We start from the raw sequence: 18219 nt of genomic DNA, 5'->3' as shown, positions 1-18219 counted from the left end.
AATTTAAATATAGCATTTCCTGGTGAAATATGGTTTATACGTGAACGTTGAATAGACGTCCACAAATAGCCGTTGAAAAAACTTTCACTTTTGAACCAATTCTGAACGTCTTTTCAACGGTCGGCATAAACGTTTTTTAAACGTCTTTTCAACCAAAAAATGTTTGCTGGGCTCTGTTGCACCGAGTCCGTGACACAGGCGCCCCGTCATATTTAATGAACGTAAAAATACTTGACACCTGACACCTCACCTTGACCTTGCGTTAATATCAAGAAATACATTTCGAAACATAATTCATTTCATTTAGGACATTTTTGGACAGAAATTAGATACAAAGCACATGAGATAAAATGTCATAAAAAATATATTAAAAATTTTTTGGGGGGGGATTTCATGGGGGTGCTACGGGGGTGCTATGCCGCCACTAGGGGGAGCTATAGCACCTGCTAGCCCCCCCCCCCCCCCTGGCGCCGCCTATGGGTACCTCTGCTGTGTGTGACTGCGGGGAGAGCGGAGGGCAGTACCAATGGGCATTTGAGGGAGAGAGGGGGGGGCGACGGGGACAGCTCTCCATTCCGACACACCTCCACTTCGACACCCCGCTGTTCCGAAATACCCCCACTTCGTAACACCGCTGTTCCGACACCCTCCCCCCCACAGCTGTCCAATGTCCAAGGTGCTGAACCGCGTGACGTTGTTTACATTCTGCTTTGTGGCTTGTCTGTGAAACGTGCGCTGCTCAGGGACTGGGCAGATCTGTCCCACTTGCTTTCTCCCCGACTCCGTTGTTGGAGTAAAAGAAATACACTTTTTTTCTCCCCCCCCCGCTCCGCTCGAGCGCGGCTGAACCCGGTTTGAGCTCACACGGGCGCGAGGCTGCTGCAGCCGCCGCTCGTGCTGACAGCTGACTGAGGGAGATGCTTTTGTTGGGCTTAGGCAATGAAGAAAGGAGTTGGTTAAATTTAGTAAAAAGACCAGGTAGAGGCTAGACAGGCTAGAAGCATAATGAACGTTATATGTCTTTAATATGAAGTATTTGCAGTTAATTATGCACATGATCCGTTTGACCCCAAAAAGGAAAAAAGGATCAATGCGCACTGCGCACTGGGGTTTTCCCCCAATAGCCTTGTCGGAGTAGCGGGGTCTTTAGAAAAAATAGAAAACCCCGCTATTACGATGAATGGAAGTCTATTGTCGGAAAGGCGGGGCTTCGGAAAGGCGGGGTGTAACCGGGGGCGACTTAGTAAGTAATGTTGTAACATATTATATTATTACTTTTTAATAGGTATTGCTTTGCATTTAAATTAACGTGGGTTTATTTTTTGTATTAAGAAATAATAGTACCAACTAGTTATAAAAATAGTGAAAGTTACACTTTTTTTTCTTTCCCATTTGTGGCGCTGGCGCCCCCTGGATGGACGGCGCCCTTAGCATTCGCCTATACGGCCTGGTGCCGAGCTGGTGCATAGCGGCGGCATCGGGACTGGCGCCGACGCCATTAGCAGCGTTGAGCACAGCCGAGCTACAGGGAGACTGCACGCGCCGGGCGACCCAGGACAGGGTGCTGTGTCTGGGGGAGAGGAGCAGGGAGACCGGGGCCTGCTCCGCTCTTTATTGGTTAATTAACTCAATTTTAGTCACATTCCACTTTGTCGGCTCCCCCCACATACAAGAGGACTTTTGATCAAAATGGTCACGATTGTCGGGGCCCACAATCTGACCCCAAGACTATCTAACTGGTTCTATCTGTCATTTGAATGTTAATTAAAACATTTTGTGTTGTATTTGATTTTGTTCTTGAGTCACTTTGTGTTTAGAAAAAAAAGTCCTTAATTGACCAATCCCCATGATTCTGCTACTAGTCCGACATTAGTTTTGGGAAGTGTGGTTGTCAAGCTAGCTGTCAGGATTCTAACTGTTACATGTGTTGTTATGGTAGTTTCAGAGTGGAACAAGTAGTGGATCAGTTTACCCCCTTGATTTCTCTGGTTTGTCTCAGTTTACCCTGAGCTGGGGTAAAGTGAGACACGAGACCACTTTTTTTTTTTAAACAATCATATTTTCACTGCCCTTCGTTCTAAATACATTCTGATAATTTCCATTGCTAGGAAACATCCTCAATTAATGGGAAATGTGTAAATTTTACTGATAAATCATTTTAGCTTGCTTAGAGGGGAGCAAATGTAAAAAATGTCTCACTTACTTACTCACTCTCCTACAATTATTGAGGTGGCTCCAGTATTGAGCCGGGCAGGCAACCTGCAGCCCAGCTAACGCTCTTCAACCGGGCAAGTGGCTCCTGTCAAAGTTCGCCCTATAAACGTGCATTTTTTTCACACTGACAGGCTCAGATAGTTACAATGACTGTCCGACAACATACTAGAAAGGAGAAATTAATGTATGTCCTGGAGAATATTTAACTATTGCTTACTGATACTGTTGCTATCAGTATTACTTTGGGGGTACATGTATTGTATTGTACTTTTTTTTTTAACAATCGTGTATGCCAGTATAATGAAAATTGTTATTTTTGATTTCACATAGACATCAGACAAATGTTTCTGTCTCTGTGTGGGTTAATAACACTGTACATGAAAGATCAAGTTAACTTACACCACTGCTCACTGATCAGCACCTGACCTGTTACCATAAGATGGGAAATAAAATATCCTGCAGTAAAGAAACCAGTATGTGTGGAAAATATAGGCTACTCTCAAAAAGATAAGTACAAGCCAAGTATAATTAAGGCACAAATACATACTTACTCTAAGTATATCTTGATCAAAAGTTTAAGTAGGCCTATTAAGTATATTATATGCATTAAATAAAATAAAATAAAAAAAAGAATCTATGAAGGAGAGTACAGTTGAAGTTTTTGTGGCCATCAATTCTCAGATATTTCTGGCAAGAGGAGACATGTTACTGAAGGCAGGAATGTTTCTGAATGCAGCAGCAGTGCGTGAAGCTGCAGTTATTGAACTGTAGCTCGGCATAGTGAAAATGCATTGTAATAAATGTATGTTGTTTTATAAAAGTGTAACAAATTCTGTAAAATGTCTCTGGAATATTTATAGGCTACTTGATGGAAACATGTTCTGTTTTGTTAATAAAATCAGAGTTTATTGAACCCTCTCCTTGTTCTTCCAAAATGTTTCCCTACCTGCATGTAAATTTTTCTTTCAGAAAAGGAAGAGTGAAGGAAGCCCTGTAAGACTGTCCAGTAGAGGGCAGTGATGCGCCTCGACGAGTGTAGGCTACACTTCCGGAAACAACAAGGAGGAAGCAGGAGGAGGGAGAGGAGGAGGAAGAGGAGGAGCAACGCGGGTCTCGTTGGAGGAGACAACAGATACCACGATGTCCTGTGGTTGAAGAAGTGTTTGTTGAAGTTGTCGCGGTTTCTAGGATGATATCTGTGTACGTAGCTAGAGTCCCGGTTGAGGAAACAATAGAGTCATTAGGCGGGAACAACCGAGAGTTTGAGTAAAATGTCTGAGGTCGAGGATCCGAGAGGATTCGTTACGGAGAGACTCACCGCCGTCTCCCAGGAAACCTTAGCGGCCGCGGACAGAGTCGTAGCCGGGAACGAGGCGGAGGCTCCGGGCTTCAGACAGGAGATCGAGCAGCAGAGGAACATGGTGGATGTTCGCCTGCAGCCTCGGGTCGTCCTCCACAAAATCGGTTGGTGATTCAGTTTTAAACCCATGAACCTCAAAATCCTGGTTTGTAGAGAGAGTTGACATGTTGTAGCCTGCTACATTTAACTTTCATAGTTTTGTGGGTATCAACAATTGTATCGGAAGTTATTAGGACTAAACTAACGTCTTTGTTGAGGCGACACGTAAGCATGTCTGACTATGACACAAGTCATAAAGACCCCTCTTTTAGCCCAGAGACAAAGGGAGACCTTTATATGAACCAGTCAGACGGAGTTAGAGCGGGCCAGGCAGAGAGAGGAGGGACCAGAGGTGAAAGTAGTTTTAAATTTTTCTCTGCATTATTATTATTATTATTATTGTTATTATTATTATTACTGATTTTAATTGGGACATTTTGCAACAAACGTTAAACGTGTGGTACACGTTTCGAAGGCTGAGTCAGCGGTAGACAATAAGGGAAATTTTGAAGATCACAAGCCCCATCATTCGGACCACTGGCCCAGGACAATGTCAGGTATTGATCCCCATAATAACGAGAAAGAACATAGCCTATCTAGGCTGGAGCTTTCTTACGATACCAATACTAGTTAATTTCCACGATTCTCGATACTAATTTGATAACCACGATTTAAGAAGAAGAAAAAAACTAAATTCTTCTAAATTCATTAGGCTACTTAATTTAATAAAAAAATAAAAAAATAACTGTTTCACATCAATCTTGTATTTAAGCTCCACTGTGCTTTAAAGGGACAACGAGGAGTTTCTATTCGGTTATAAAAAAGTCTCACGTTAATGTGGATGAATCTCCGCTACCCACACTTGTTAATGGGCCCATTTTCGATAAATATATCGTTCTGTCTCTATCGTTATTTTGTTATTATTAGTGGTGGCGGAGATGCTGGTCGAGCCGACCAGCGTTTTTTACTTTACTTTCAACAAGTCATGAGAATAACGCAGCTGAATCGCCGTTTATGGTCGGAACTACGACGGTATGTGAACCTCTTTGAACCTCTGACTTTAATTCTTGATGAATGAAAACATGAGTCTGTCTTGCGCCGGTCAAAAGAATTATACGGTGCGCGGAGGCTCATAAATGTAGTGTGAAAACGCTTCGCTTTTCCAAAACTCCTCGTTGTCCCTTTAACTAGGGATGGGTACCAAAATTCGGTACTTTTTTGGTACCGACCGAATTCCCTCCAAAGTACCGAGTATCGATTCACATAAAGTCAATCGGTACCACATTTCGGTACCTGAACGCACCTTCGTTGTGCGTCAGCGAGAGAGAGTGCAGTCTGCATGAGCCCCGCACACTCGCGCCCGCCCCCCTTCTCTCTAGGGATGTCCCGATCCGATATTGATATCGGATTTATGTCCGATATCAGCCAAAAAAACGAATATCGTATTATATCGGACTGCATCTAAAATCTCCGATATAAACGCTCCGATAAAAACAGTCCATTATTCCGCTCCAGCACTTCTGTCCCATATGAATAGGTGACTCGTTCACACCCCCAACACAGTAGGTGGCGGCAATGCACCTTAATGTTGGTGCGCCGCCTGCCAGAGAAGAAGAGGCGCCCGGCTGCTGCATGCAGAGATCACATGATCACAACAACAGCGTGTGTGCGACACACACACACACACGGGTGCATGGACAGGTCGCGCTTGCCCGCTAATAAACGGTAAATGCGCTATATTGCTCTAAATGTACAGTTCAAATTAACTACCGACGGGGTCGGTGGTCAGATTCTTCTGGAGGAAGACAGCTGGTCCACATGTTGTGCCGCATTACGGTGTGTTCACACCGGGCGCGAGTAACGGTGCTAAAGTAACAGTGCTAAAGCAGTTTAATTTAACAGAATTAAATGAACGATGCTAATTTCTGTTAGCCCGTCTATGGCGTTTTACATTATACGTTAGCATTAAGCTAGCGGGCTTTATGCTTAGTTGTGACACTGGCTGTGTGTTTTGAACGTTGTTTCAAACTATGTGGGTTTGATTGAACATCTTTGATGCTTAAATATAGCTGCTTAATATTGCTTTACTCCTCTTTTTATTTTATGTATGCCATTTTTACTGTAGGGCAGGCTATAATCTTCAATTTGGAGTGACAAATAAAACCTTGAAGCAAGAAGATTTTGCCTTTTGTTTGACATTGATGTACATACAGTAATTCAATAACAGTTGTAAATAAGGTTTATTTTTTAATATTTTACAGTTAAAAGTAAGCTCACTATTGTCTGTCCCATAGAAGAACATGACAGCAACAGCCTGTCAGTCAGCAACAGGAGGACTCTCCTTTGTATTAGAATTTGAAAAATATAAATAATCGTTTTTTTTCACCACCCCTAATATCGGATCAATATCGGTATCGGGCCGATATTGAAGGCTGCAATATCGGTATCGTATCGGAGGTGAAAAAGGGGTATCGGGACATCCCTACTTCTCTCTCTATCCCTCTCTCTCTCCCTCTCTCTCTCTCTCTCTCTGAAATGAGACGCGGAGAAGCGGTAGCACCAGCCCGTCGTTTTAAATCACTACCTGAAAAACAGCCGTCCGTCATTTAACGTGAAGAACGGACTGTTGTGACAATCCGTACCGAAGCGGTCCGGTCCCGCTTCTCATCACAGCGGTGCCATTCAAGTCCTCGTCACGTAATGAGAGCACATCTAAACGAGGATGAAGTCTCCCCCTCTCCTCGTCAAAACGTGAAGTCCACATGTTGCAGAGTTTGCACTGCAGTTTCACTTGTTTTTTTTATTTGACAAAGTTTCACACAGAGCTTTCTGATGTCTGTAGGAATCTTTCCATGTTTCTCCTTTTCCCACAGTAAAAACGGACATTTTTTCAGACAAGACTATAGTCTCATAAACTTTTTTTTTTTTCATTGAATGACTATTCCATTATATGAAAATCATTGCCCATCCCTAAAACATAAAATAATCTTAAAGGCTGAGGAGTTGTGATGTTGTTAAGAGGTAAATATTAAAATTTTAGACATTTTGGTTTGATTTTTTTAATTACCACACAGACAAAAAGTACCGAAAACAGGTACCGATTGGTACCGATATCGGTTCCCAGGTACCGAGTATCGATACCGTATCGATTCAAATGCGAAAGGTACCCATCCCTAGCTTTAACAATGAAGTAAAAACAGAGTCAATATGGTAAATATGCCTCAACATAAACGGAATGTCATGTAGTCATTAGGGCCACGGGCCATCGCACCGGGCACTGGTCCCAACAGCTATGAAATAGCTGCAGGGACCAGCTCCAGACCAGTTCTGGATAAACTGTCGGCACGGCCACAATTTACACTCTACACACATGATTTTTTCAGAATTTGTAAGACAAACTTGTTATCTCTCATATCATGTGCTCAAAATATCAGAGAGACTTACAGAATTTACAGAATAAGCCTCTGAGTGCGGCCACGTCTGTCTCTGCTCCTCATTGACTCTAATACAAATATTTTCTGAGAGAAGCAGAACGGACCGATGTTTTAAAACTGCCAGCGTCTCCAAAATATTTACTGTAGAAACACCAAATCGTACCACATTTTTCAGGAAGTCCTTAGAGCGACGTTGTTCTGTGTTTTGTTCTGATAGGAGCTACCGTTTTGTCACACTAAGCCTTTTGCGAGACCAGTGCAGAGGCAGAAAATCACTCTTTTTCTCCACGTTTCTGTCTGCCTCAGCCTGGGGGGCCCCTATCGCCGTGGTAACCACCTCGAGTTGCCATGGTAATGTCTGATTCTCAGGCCCCGTTTATACGTACCCGGGTATTTTTTAAAACTGAGACATTAACCATCGTTTGCACCCTCCGTTTACACGCAAGCGGAGAATTCATTGTAAAACATTTATTTATTGATTTAACGTTAAATGGGGTGATTTCTGTACAGAGTCCCGAGGGTGGGCTGCTCTTCTGTCCAGTAACAGTTAACACACATGAACTTTTCATTCAAACAAGCTGCTACTGCCACAATTGTTAGATTTCATCAATGAGACCAACATTTATCTCCTAAAAATAATTCAACCAGCCGGTGGTAAACCTCTAAAAAGTTATTTAGCCATCGTTTTGATCCCGGGAGGACGACAGAGGCTGGCCGACCGAGCAGCATTGTAGAGCGGCCACTGTCTCTGTGATGTCCCGGTCGTTGCTCCACAGGTGGAGCTTCACTTCTCCCCCCAAAAAAAAAAGCTTCACCCCTCAGAGAAACATGGGAGCAAACTTCTAAACAGCCGTCATCTGGACAAACTGGCCGTATATTTGGCATCTAAACAGTTACTTTCTCGCATGAAAAAATATAAAAACTTTACACACACTGGGTCTCATTCATGAAACGTGAGCAGCACGGATTTTTGTGTAAACCCTGAGCAGCGCAAATTTACGTGGATTTCCGCATTCATCAATCTTTTAGTAGTGCTGATTTTTTCGTAGCTACTCACAAAATCTACACCTGCTCCGGACTGTGTGTAGCACTTGTGTAAATGTAGGAATGCAAATAAATACTGCTTGTCACTGTTGAAAATTACAATTTTAATCCGTATTACTCTCTCTCATGTTCAAAATACGTTGATGCCTTTGAAACACGTAATTTAAACATGACAAACAATTAGAAATATTTGGAGAGAGAGACGTTTTAGGGATCGGACACGCACAAACACATAATATGATATAAAACCGGAAAAAACTTTTTTGTGTTGCTACACGCTCGGTGAGCGCACACTTCACCCTGCGCAGCAGCGCAGTCGGCACCGGTTTGGATGGAGCTGTGACAGACGGCTGGTGCTTCTGTAACAATATAACCTGCCTATATAACTTCATGTGTTGATACAACCATGCTCCTCTACAGCTGAGGCTGTGAAGAGCCTCCTCCTCCCGTCGCTGCTGTAGCTCTGTAGTTGTGTGTTTTTTTTTTTTTTCATGTTTCATATCGAACTATTCTGGCTTTACTTCTTAAACGGTTCTTTAATCAACCAAGGATAGGCCTACTTAATTCACTACATCTGTTTCTTCCCTCCACGCCTTTGATTACCTGTCCCAGTCACACCACGACTAACAGAAGAGAATTAAATATTTTTCTGGACTCCACTTCACCTAAAATGACTTTGATCCGTGATCTCTCTTTTTTTCTCTCTCTCCCTCTTTCCTCGTTTGCGTCATGGCTGCAGGTGAGCAGGATGCACCTACCTCCTAATATGGTGGTCAGGATCTCCTTATATGGCTATTCATGTATGGCGATCTTTGCTGATCACGGGGGCGTGTTGTTAGTTTACGATGGGTTGACATTCATGAAGTTACACACGTGTTTACGATCAAATCTTAGTTTCCCGCACCGTTCATGAATCCGGAGTAGAGTTTTAGTAGAGTGAGCTTTTATGTGCAAATCTACACACAGATTTACTCACGTTTCATGAATGAGACCCAATGAGGGCAAGTGACGTTGTTGTTGTTGCTGTTGCTATCAGGTTGCTATGCGGGATCATGTGCGGGATTCTGATTGGCTGACGTGGGCTTGAGCTTCTCGCTACGCTGCCACCTACAGGTTTGGCATGCTCTTGACAGCATATAGCCTATACACGGGTTAGTGTAAACGAAACGTTTTCTGAAAACGGACTGGTGTGCACGCAGTGTTTTTTATAAACGGAGAGGGTGAAATGTCCGTTTATGAAAATAGCCGGGCACGTGTAAACGCAGTCTCAGGCCAGAGCTCGTTAACTTCATAAACAATCCATCTGGCGCTCGTTTAAATGTTTATACACAGACACAGCTAAATCAGACTGACACAGGATGCAGCTCATAACATGTGTCAAGTCAGACACACACACACACACACACACACACACACACACACACACACACACACACACACACACACAGACTCTAGAACCAGCTTCATGTGATTACACACACACACACACAGGTAGGGATGGGTACCTTTCGCATTTGAATCGATACGGTATCGATACTCGGTACCTGGGAACCGATATCGGTACCAATCGGTACCTGTTTTCGGTACTTTTTGTCTGTGTGGTAGCCTAATTAAAAAAATCAAATCAAATCAAAATGTCTAAAATTTTAATATTTACCTCTTAACAACATCACAACTCCTCAGCCTTTAAGATTATTTTATGTTTTAGGGATGGGCAATGATTTTCATATAATGGAATAGTCATTCAATGAAAAAAAAAAAAAAGTTTATGAGACTATAGTCTTGTCTGAAAAAATGTCCGTTTTTACTGTGGGAAAAGGAGAAACATGGAAAGATTCCTACAGACATCAGAAAGCTCTGTGTGAAACTTTGTCAAATAAAAAAAAACAAGTGAAACTGCAGTGCAAACTCTGCAACATGTGGACTTCACGTTTTGACGAGGAGAGGGGGAGACTTCATCCTCGTTTAGATGTGCTCTCATTACGTGACGAGGACTTGAATGGCGCCGCTGTGATGAGAAGCGGGACCGGACCGCTTCGGTACGGATTGTCACAACAGTCCGTTCTTCACGTTAAATGACGGACGGCTGTTTTTCAGGTAGTGATTTAAAACGACGGGCTGGTGCTACCGCTTCTCCGCGTCTCTACACGTGCTTTTGTTGTGGTTTATTAACGTTGCTGTCGGCACGAGCGGACGAAGCAGCACGCATTCGGTTTATTTCTTTTTTTTTCTTCCGTGCATGTCCGCGGTCCTCTACGAAGAATGCAACCATTGCATCCACCTGTTTTGCCCATGGTTTTGCCCTTTTTGCGGAGGCGGACTCGTCATCAACAGCACACCATCATCTAGACTGCTGGGAGCCCTGACAGCTGATCTCTTGACTCTGTCGCCTGTCAGCATGCGCGCATGCTCCTGTCACATGTGAAGTAGAATGAGGGTCAAGTAGCTATCCCATTTAGAAAAAGTGGATTTGTTTTATTTAAAATATTTTATTTCATTAGGGGAAAAGTGGCACTTTCTGCTGTTTATTTGAATAGGAAATATTGAAAGACAAAATGCAATTTACACATGGAAATCCCACAAGCCCCGCCCCCTCGACATTTCGACACTTTTTTTGTCGATTTGTCGACAAAAAGTCCCATCCCTAGTACGCAGTACCGGCGGGGTCATTTTCATTTCGGCGTCCAAATCCTCCGCAGCCGGGTCGCGCGCTGCAGCGATAGTTTCGGCGTCTGGTCTATTTTGTGCACGAGCCGCGAGCGATCGCGTCAATCTTGGCAGAAAGTCACACAAAGAAACACGAGAGAATCCGGTCAATTTTCAAAACAAATAGGGCTGCAGCTATCGAATATTTTGGTAATCGAGTACTCTACTGAAAATTACATCGATTAATCGAGTAATCGGATAAAACGTATTTTTGCTTGGTTAAAGAGCAATTATGAATATACAAGAGAAAATAACATATTTCACTTAAAGCAGAAGTAGATATATGTGTGTTAATATAAGTCTTATGCCCTATTCGCACGGGATTAGTATTACCTGGGGACGTCTGGTAATTTGTAAATTACCCCCCCACGTCTGTGTTTCTTGCGGTGCATTCGCACGGGATAAGTGATGTCTGTATTTTTACTCGAATTTACTGACATTAAGGCTCCGATGTGACGTCAAAGCTGTGCACGTCGTAACATCCGCTGCTGCATGGACCGCGGAACGCATCTGGACGGGGGGGGGGGGGCATAACTTCAAGTCAAGCGGGGGGGGGGGGGGGGGGGGGGGGGGGATTGTCCTTGTACCAGGGCCAGGGGTTATTGTTACCAAGGATACGGAAATAAAAGTAGCGAAGCTCCTGACAGAGTTGCGGTGATTGTATCCACTTTATGTAACATTATGAAAACACATGAGTCTATATCACGACAACAGATTGATCGGGATCGATCAAATCCATTGGATCACCACGTTGATTATCCATCACAGCCCGGACTTCTGCCAATAGTTTTTTATTTTGGAGGGTGTGTGTGTGTGCGCCGAGCGGACCCGTCTAGAGAGACACGCGTCTATATGGGACAAGCTTTTATTTAATTTAGAACAAACCTTTATATGCTCAGCAAAGATGGAAAATATAGGCTATAGTCTAATATAATAAAATGGTTCTGTTGTTTGGCCACTGTTTAAAAGAGTCAGAATATAAGGAAAGAATCGTATCCAGAGCAGCATCATTTACAAGTTTAATCAGCACCAATCAAACTTCTTCTAAATAAACGTAAACATTCAATAACTCGGGTCAGGTCGGACCGCAGGCTTCTTTTTTTTTCTTCATCACAGGAGAAATAAGGCGTGCGCTGCGCTCACCTCGCTACTCTCTGCGGTGCTCTGGTTGTGATTTGTCTGCTGCCTTGAATCCGCCTTTTATACGTGCGCGTTCACAGATTCACAGGCATGACGTATTGATAAACAATGCACTTGATAGACTCACGAATTCAAATCGGAATGCAGCGCTCAGTGACAGTTTTTATTTTATCGGCAGCAGTGAAGGTGTGTGTGGTGGTGACTTGGCTCTTAAAAACACAGATACAACAAAAAATGCCCCTCAATTACTGAGATGCAGATTCGCACGGGACCAGTTTTACCACGGGACGTCGGTCTTTGGTGAAATATAGTAGGTAATTTGCGGGGGAATTTTTACTTACTTTTTTACTGAAATGGCGCATTCGCACGGGATTAAGATCACAGACGTCCTCCGCAATTATTACAAATTACCAGAGGTCCCCAGGTAAAACTAATCCCGTGCGAATAGGGCTTTAAATAGTTATATCTTCCGACAGCAATCACTTACATAGAGTGTTTGGACCGAAACACGGGTCTGTCAGTCACTCTGCTCTGCTCTGAGCCGAGGAGAAAACATTTATCGTATCCTACAGTTTTTATCCAATGAGGAGAGAGAACGGCATGCAGGGCTGTGTGTGCAGCCAAGGGACGCCGTGAATGTGGTGACGTAGGGACGAGGACTGTTATGGTGCGTTCAAGGCAGCCCGTAACTCGTGTTTTTCCGACCTTTGAAGTCGTACCAGTTCGATCTGGTACGAGTTCACGGGTCAGAAGTTACGAGTGGCCGTTATAGTGCACTTTCACCGGTAAAACAGGTCGGAAAAACACGAGTGGGTTGCCTGGAACGCTACAAAGTCGTAAGTTGTGACTTGAAGCTGTAATTTACGGTTTCAAAAGCCTGCCTGGAACGCAGCATTAGCCAAAACGACCGGATTGCTTACTTCTGCTTTAATAATGAATGACCAATTGGTTTCCTTATTTAGAATCAACTGTTTTTATTTCTTAAATTCACAAGCAAGTATTTTCTGGTCTTGAAACATTACCAAAGAGGCAACTGCTAACATAAATAAGAATAAATAAACACAAATAAAAAATAAATAAAATAAAATTACTTTCAAGATATCAAAAATAAATAAAATTTGTCCATCCGGGACTGTGATGATTTACTGAAAAAAGAAGATAAATAATAATTAGTTAAATGATATTACTATGACTAAATTACTTAATACAATAGGTTCATGGCTGTGCATTTATGAATTTACACCAGCTGACTAGGTATAAATATTTTTTTTAAGATTTTGAGTTTTTGCAGTGTCCACAATTAAGACAACTACTGTATTGGAACACAATAACCACACACATAATCAATAGAGTGAGACACACTGTGACCAGTGACCAGCTACTTAGTAGTTGACTAAATTTTACAACTGCTTAATTAACTTTATTATGTTTTTATTTCCATCTAGACTCATCAGCGCTGTCCTTTTAAATTTTAAATCAACCCTCTATGAAGTCATGTTGTGACGCTCGTAATAAACTAACCACAAACTTGACAGTAGTCAGTCATAATTAACAAAAACCTAGCCCTCTGCAAGGCTGGCGTTTATGTTCGTAAAATACATTAACGTTGATCACACTGATTTGCTACGTTAATATTACCTTGTCTCCGGTCCTCTGCTCGAGTCCGGGTGTTTTCTGCGGGGATGCTTCCTCCTCCTCCTCCTTTCTTCCCCGGTCTTCCCTTGCGTAGGTGATGTAAGCACGTTGTGCCACATTGAAAGTAGTCCGTGCGGCCGCTTGAACTACAATTAAATTAACGATTACTCGAGGCAGAAAAAAATCCTCGGACCATTTTTTGTAATCGAGGTACTCAAATTACTCAAGGAATCGTTTCAGCCCTAAAAACAAAACACCACGATTGACAAATACATGAGGCCAATGTGTGTACGTTTGTAGCCTATTTGTGTTTATTAATCCAAACAGATCACGAGATATGAACACACACACACAGAGCTGAGGGGCAGAAGCGCTTGTTGACCCCCTCCCCCACCTGATGGGGGGCGGATAGCAATTTGAACACATTAGTGCGATTTAGCGCATATATGTTTATTACCGTGCTGCCCATGTGCCGTGTGTGTAGGTGCGTGTGTGCGCCAGCGTGAGAGAGAGAGTCGCGGCCGCCACAGACTCGTTTATTAAATGCTGGATGCGCTGGTTGATAAGTTTAATTTTTACTGAGGAGGAACTATGAAGAACTCAGCTGTGATTGAAAAGCACCTAAACCGAGTCGAGAGTTGTAACTGTGTAGTGGAAAGGGGTGCAAAGTACCTAATGGTGACTGGAAGTGGAAACATTGCTTTACATTGTTTTAACATTTAAAAAAAAATCATCATTCTGAAGGTGTAGCGGCTTTTATTTTGCCGTGGCGGTGCGCTACGATCAATTACATGTAGCGGAAACCCTGATGTTGATGACATACATCAACAGTACAACACACCGTTGGGTTGTGAACACATGCAGCAGAAAAACAGCGTTCCACAGCAGCACCATGGCGATGAACGAGCACCTGAAGCAGCAATATCGTTCCGTTCGTTCATCTCCACATAGCACTCTTTCGCCCTTATTGGCGTTTACACAGAAAGAGTAAATGCCCCCCCCGAGCGGGTCAATAGATAATCGTTTCCTAGACAGTATGAAGACAATGTTGTTCATGATGTGTTTCATTGTTTCTGCAGGTGATCATCACCTGTTGATGATAAAAGCAGAGGATCCTCCTGAGTGGACCACTAGTCTGGATCAGGAGAACCCAGAGAGTCGACATATTAAAGAAGAAAAGGAAGAACTATTGACCACTCCAGAGTTCCTCCTCACTTCTGTTCATGTGAAGAGTGAGGATGAGGAAGAGAAACCTCAGTCCCTACAACTTCATCAAAGACAAACTGAGGCAGAGCCTCTATCCAGCAGCTCAGCTGAACAGATAGAGGTAAAGATAGAGGCTGATGGAGACGACTGTGACAGTCTTAAAAAACATATAAGACTCCATACAGGGGAGAAACCATTTGACTGTGCTACATGTGGTAAAAACTTTACATATTTAAGGAATCTAAAAAAACATATGAAACTCCATACAGAGGAGGAGAAATCATTTGAATGTGCCACCTGTGGTAAAAAATTTAGACATAAACGTTCTCTTAAAGATCATATAATTCTCCATACAGGGGAGAAACTATATGACTGTGCTACATGTGGTAAAAAATTTAGACGTAAAGGTCATCTTGAAGAACATATAAGACTTCATACAGGAAATAAACCATATGAGTGTGCTACATGTGGTAAAAAGTTTACATATTTAAGGAATCTAAAAAAACATATGAAACTCCATACAGAGGAGAAATCATTTGAATGTGCCACCTGTGGTAAAAAATTTAGACATAAAAGTTGTCTTAAAGATCATATAATATTCCATACAGGGGAGAAACCATATGACTGTGCTACATGTGGTAAAAAATTTAGACGTAAAGGTCATCTTGAAGAACATATAAGACTTCATACAGGAAATAAACCATATGAGTGTGCTACATGTGGTAAAAAGTTTGCATATTTAAGGAATCTAAAAAAACATATGAAACTCCATACAGAGGAGGAGAAATCACTTGAATGTGCCACCTGTGGTAAAAAATTTAGACATAAAAGTTCTCTTAAAGATCATATAATACTCCATACAGGGGAGAAACCATATGACTGTGCTACATGTGGTAAAAAATTTAGACGTAAAGGTCATCTTGAAGAACATATAAGAGGTCATACAGGAAATAAACCATATGAGTGTGCTACATGTGGTAAAAAGTTTACACATGAACGGACTCTTAATGATCATGTAAGACTCCATACAGGGGAGAAATCGTTTGACTGTACATTCTGTGGTAAAAAATTTAGATCTAAAAAATATCTTAGAAAACATATAAGAGTCCATACAGATGACAAACCAATTGGTTGTGCTATTTGTGGACATAGATTTGCCTATCTGGTAGAGTGTTTCTTTCACACAAGTGTCCATTCAAAAGTGAAGCCATTTGGTTGCAGTATTTGTGGGAAAACCTTCATGGACCTGGGGAATTTTGGTTTGCACCTGAAATCCTATAAAAGATGGAAAGTATATGATTGTAATGATTGTGGGACAATGTTTTTCAAGCCTAGTTCTCTTAAGCGTCACATGAAAGTTCACACAAGAGAGAAAGCATTTGATCCACGTGATGATCTTGAGAAGCACAAGCAAGTCCACGCAGAAGTGGAACTATATGTTTGTAATGTGTGTGGGAGTACATATTCGACAGCAGGGAATCTCAGAAGACACATGAAATCCCATTAAGGAGAGAAATCATTTGTATGCAGTCTCTTTGGGAAAAGATTTGTTCAAAAGAAATATCTTCAGACACACACAGGAAAAAAACGTTCAGTTGCAGTTTTTGTAGCTGGAAATTCTCTGATATTTCTGGCAAGAGGAGACGTGAGTGTATGTAAACTCAGGAATATTACTGAAGGCAGCAGCAGTTGTGAGGCTGCAGTTATTGAGCTGTAACAGCTCTTCACTACCCAGTGAAAATGAGTTTCACTTGTAAAATATTTTGTTAAAGTTTGTATGATTTTTAAAATGGTACAAAACAGTGTGTTCATGGAATTAAAGCTATGGTCTACGATTTGGAGGATTGGTAATTATTATTAACATTGTTTATACGCTGTGCCCCTAGAGTTATCATCACCTTTCTCACCTATACAACGGCCCTGACAGTGAGAGTTTGATATCATGATATGTCTCTCACAATTGACCTTTCGCAAAACCACGCCCCCGAACGGTCATAGCAACCGTTACTATGTAAACAAGGTCCGTCAAGCTTCGGTCGGACGATCGGACCATACAGCTTTCACTTTCACCACGCAAGTACAGCAGCATGCGCAGTGTTGCCAACTTGGCGACTTTGTCGCTAAATCTGGCGACTTTCCAACCCCTCTTGGTGACTTTTTTTGTCAAAAGCGACTAGCGACAAATCTAGCGACTTTTTCTCGTGATATTACAAACGTTTCTGGACCTGAAATCACGTTATCACAGCTGTTTTCAACGAGCACTCACAGGTATTCAGCCTACACACAGTAGTGTCACGGAGCTGCCTCCGCTGCATTCAGAGACGCACTGCTCCACGCCACAGACATAAAGAGCGGCAGCCGTTTGTTAGCTTTTGTTTTCTTGCCTAATGCCTGCCATTTTATGTCCTGCCTTGTAATGTCTGATATTGTTTGTGCTAATGTTTTAGCTCTGTGTGCTACTTGCATGTGTTTCTAGCTGTACTTTCTTCTCTTGCTTTCTCTTGCTCTTCTTCTCCCTGTCTGCATGTTATGTCTGCATGCCATGAGCTTTTGTTATGCTGTATCAGACTTCTTACTTGTTTTACTTGTTATTATGAGCTTTTACTAGGTAGATTGTTATGTAAGTTGTGTTTTGAAAGTACTTAATTGTTGCCCCTTTTTTTGGCTTTTAGGTTGGCCAGGGATAACGGACGAAAACTAGCCTTGTTGGCTAACTCTGGCCCACTTACAGTTTTTCTTGTAACTCTTTTGATTAGTGGTGCACTGTCCCTATGAAATAAACTAATAAATGAAAATGAAAATGAGCACAAAGAGCAGAAAAATAGTGGGATGATACAGTTACTCTACAGTAAAATTAAACGTGACTGAAGAAATAGAGCATTTTCTAAATAAATATTTTATGTGGTGGGACCGTTCCACCGTTGAGTGGCAGGTAAAATTTAAAATCCCCCCCCCCCCATCGTTCATGTTGCAGCCACTTTACCTTGGACCATGTGGGAAAGTGGGAAAACCCATTTTTCCATTTGCGTTTACTGTGAAGTTGGTCTTAAATTTAATTTCAAGTGGCATTAAAAAAGTCTTAATAAGTCTTAAATTTAACTTTACTTAAGCTGCAGGAACCCTGTATCAGCCGTCGGCCTGCATAGAAATTGACCAATGCTATCCAAACGTCACAGTAAGCTCGCATTGGCTCGTACCCTCCATCCAATCCTCTCGTCTCCCCTGCTCCGCCTCGTCCCCACCCCATTCCGCTTAGAAACTACAAGTAGTTGTAACTGCTCTGAGCTGCTCAGCCACAGACACACAAACCCACGAATTCAGCGCCTGCTGGCCCCCCACCCCCGGCCGGTCTGTAGGGCTGTGCGATACTGCAAAATTTGGTATCGATCCAATACCAAGTAAATACAGGGCCAGTATTGCCGATACCGATACCGATACTTT

General features: G+C 42.4%; 1 protein-coding gene across 1 annotated transcript; it reads left to right on the top strand.

Moving 5' to 3' along the window:
- Window positions 1-3485: 3485 nt before the first annotated feature.
- On the top strand, window positions 3486-17705 carry LOC311008055 (uncharacterized protein; the record flags this gene model as incomplete). The annotated part of the gene is made up of 3 exons (XM_084001488.1): window positions 3486-3678; window positions 14652-14899; window positions 17451-17705. 3 exons carry the CDS (start codon window positions 3486-3488, stop codon window positions 17463-17465), a joined length of 456 nt encoding a protein of 151 aa, XP_083857614.1. The 3' UTR covers window positions 17466-17705.
- Between the last annotated feature and the right edge of the window lie 514 nt (window positions 17706-18219).

Source organism: Trachurus trachurus, assembly GCF_905171665.1.
Source record: "Trachurus trachurus genome assembly, chromosome: 3".
NCBI lineage: Eukaryota > Metazoa > Chordata > Actinopteri > Carangiformes > Carangidae > Trachurus > Trachurus trachurus.
This window is presented reverse-complemented; position numbering and strand designations above follow the sequence as displayed.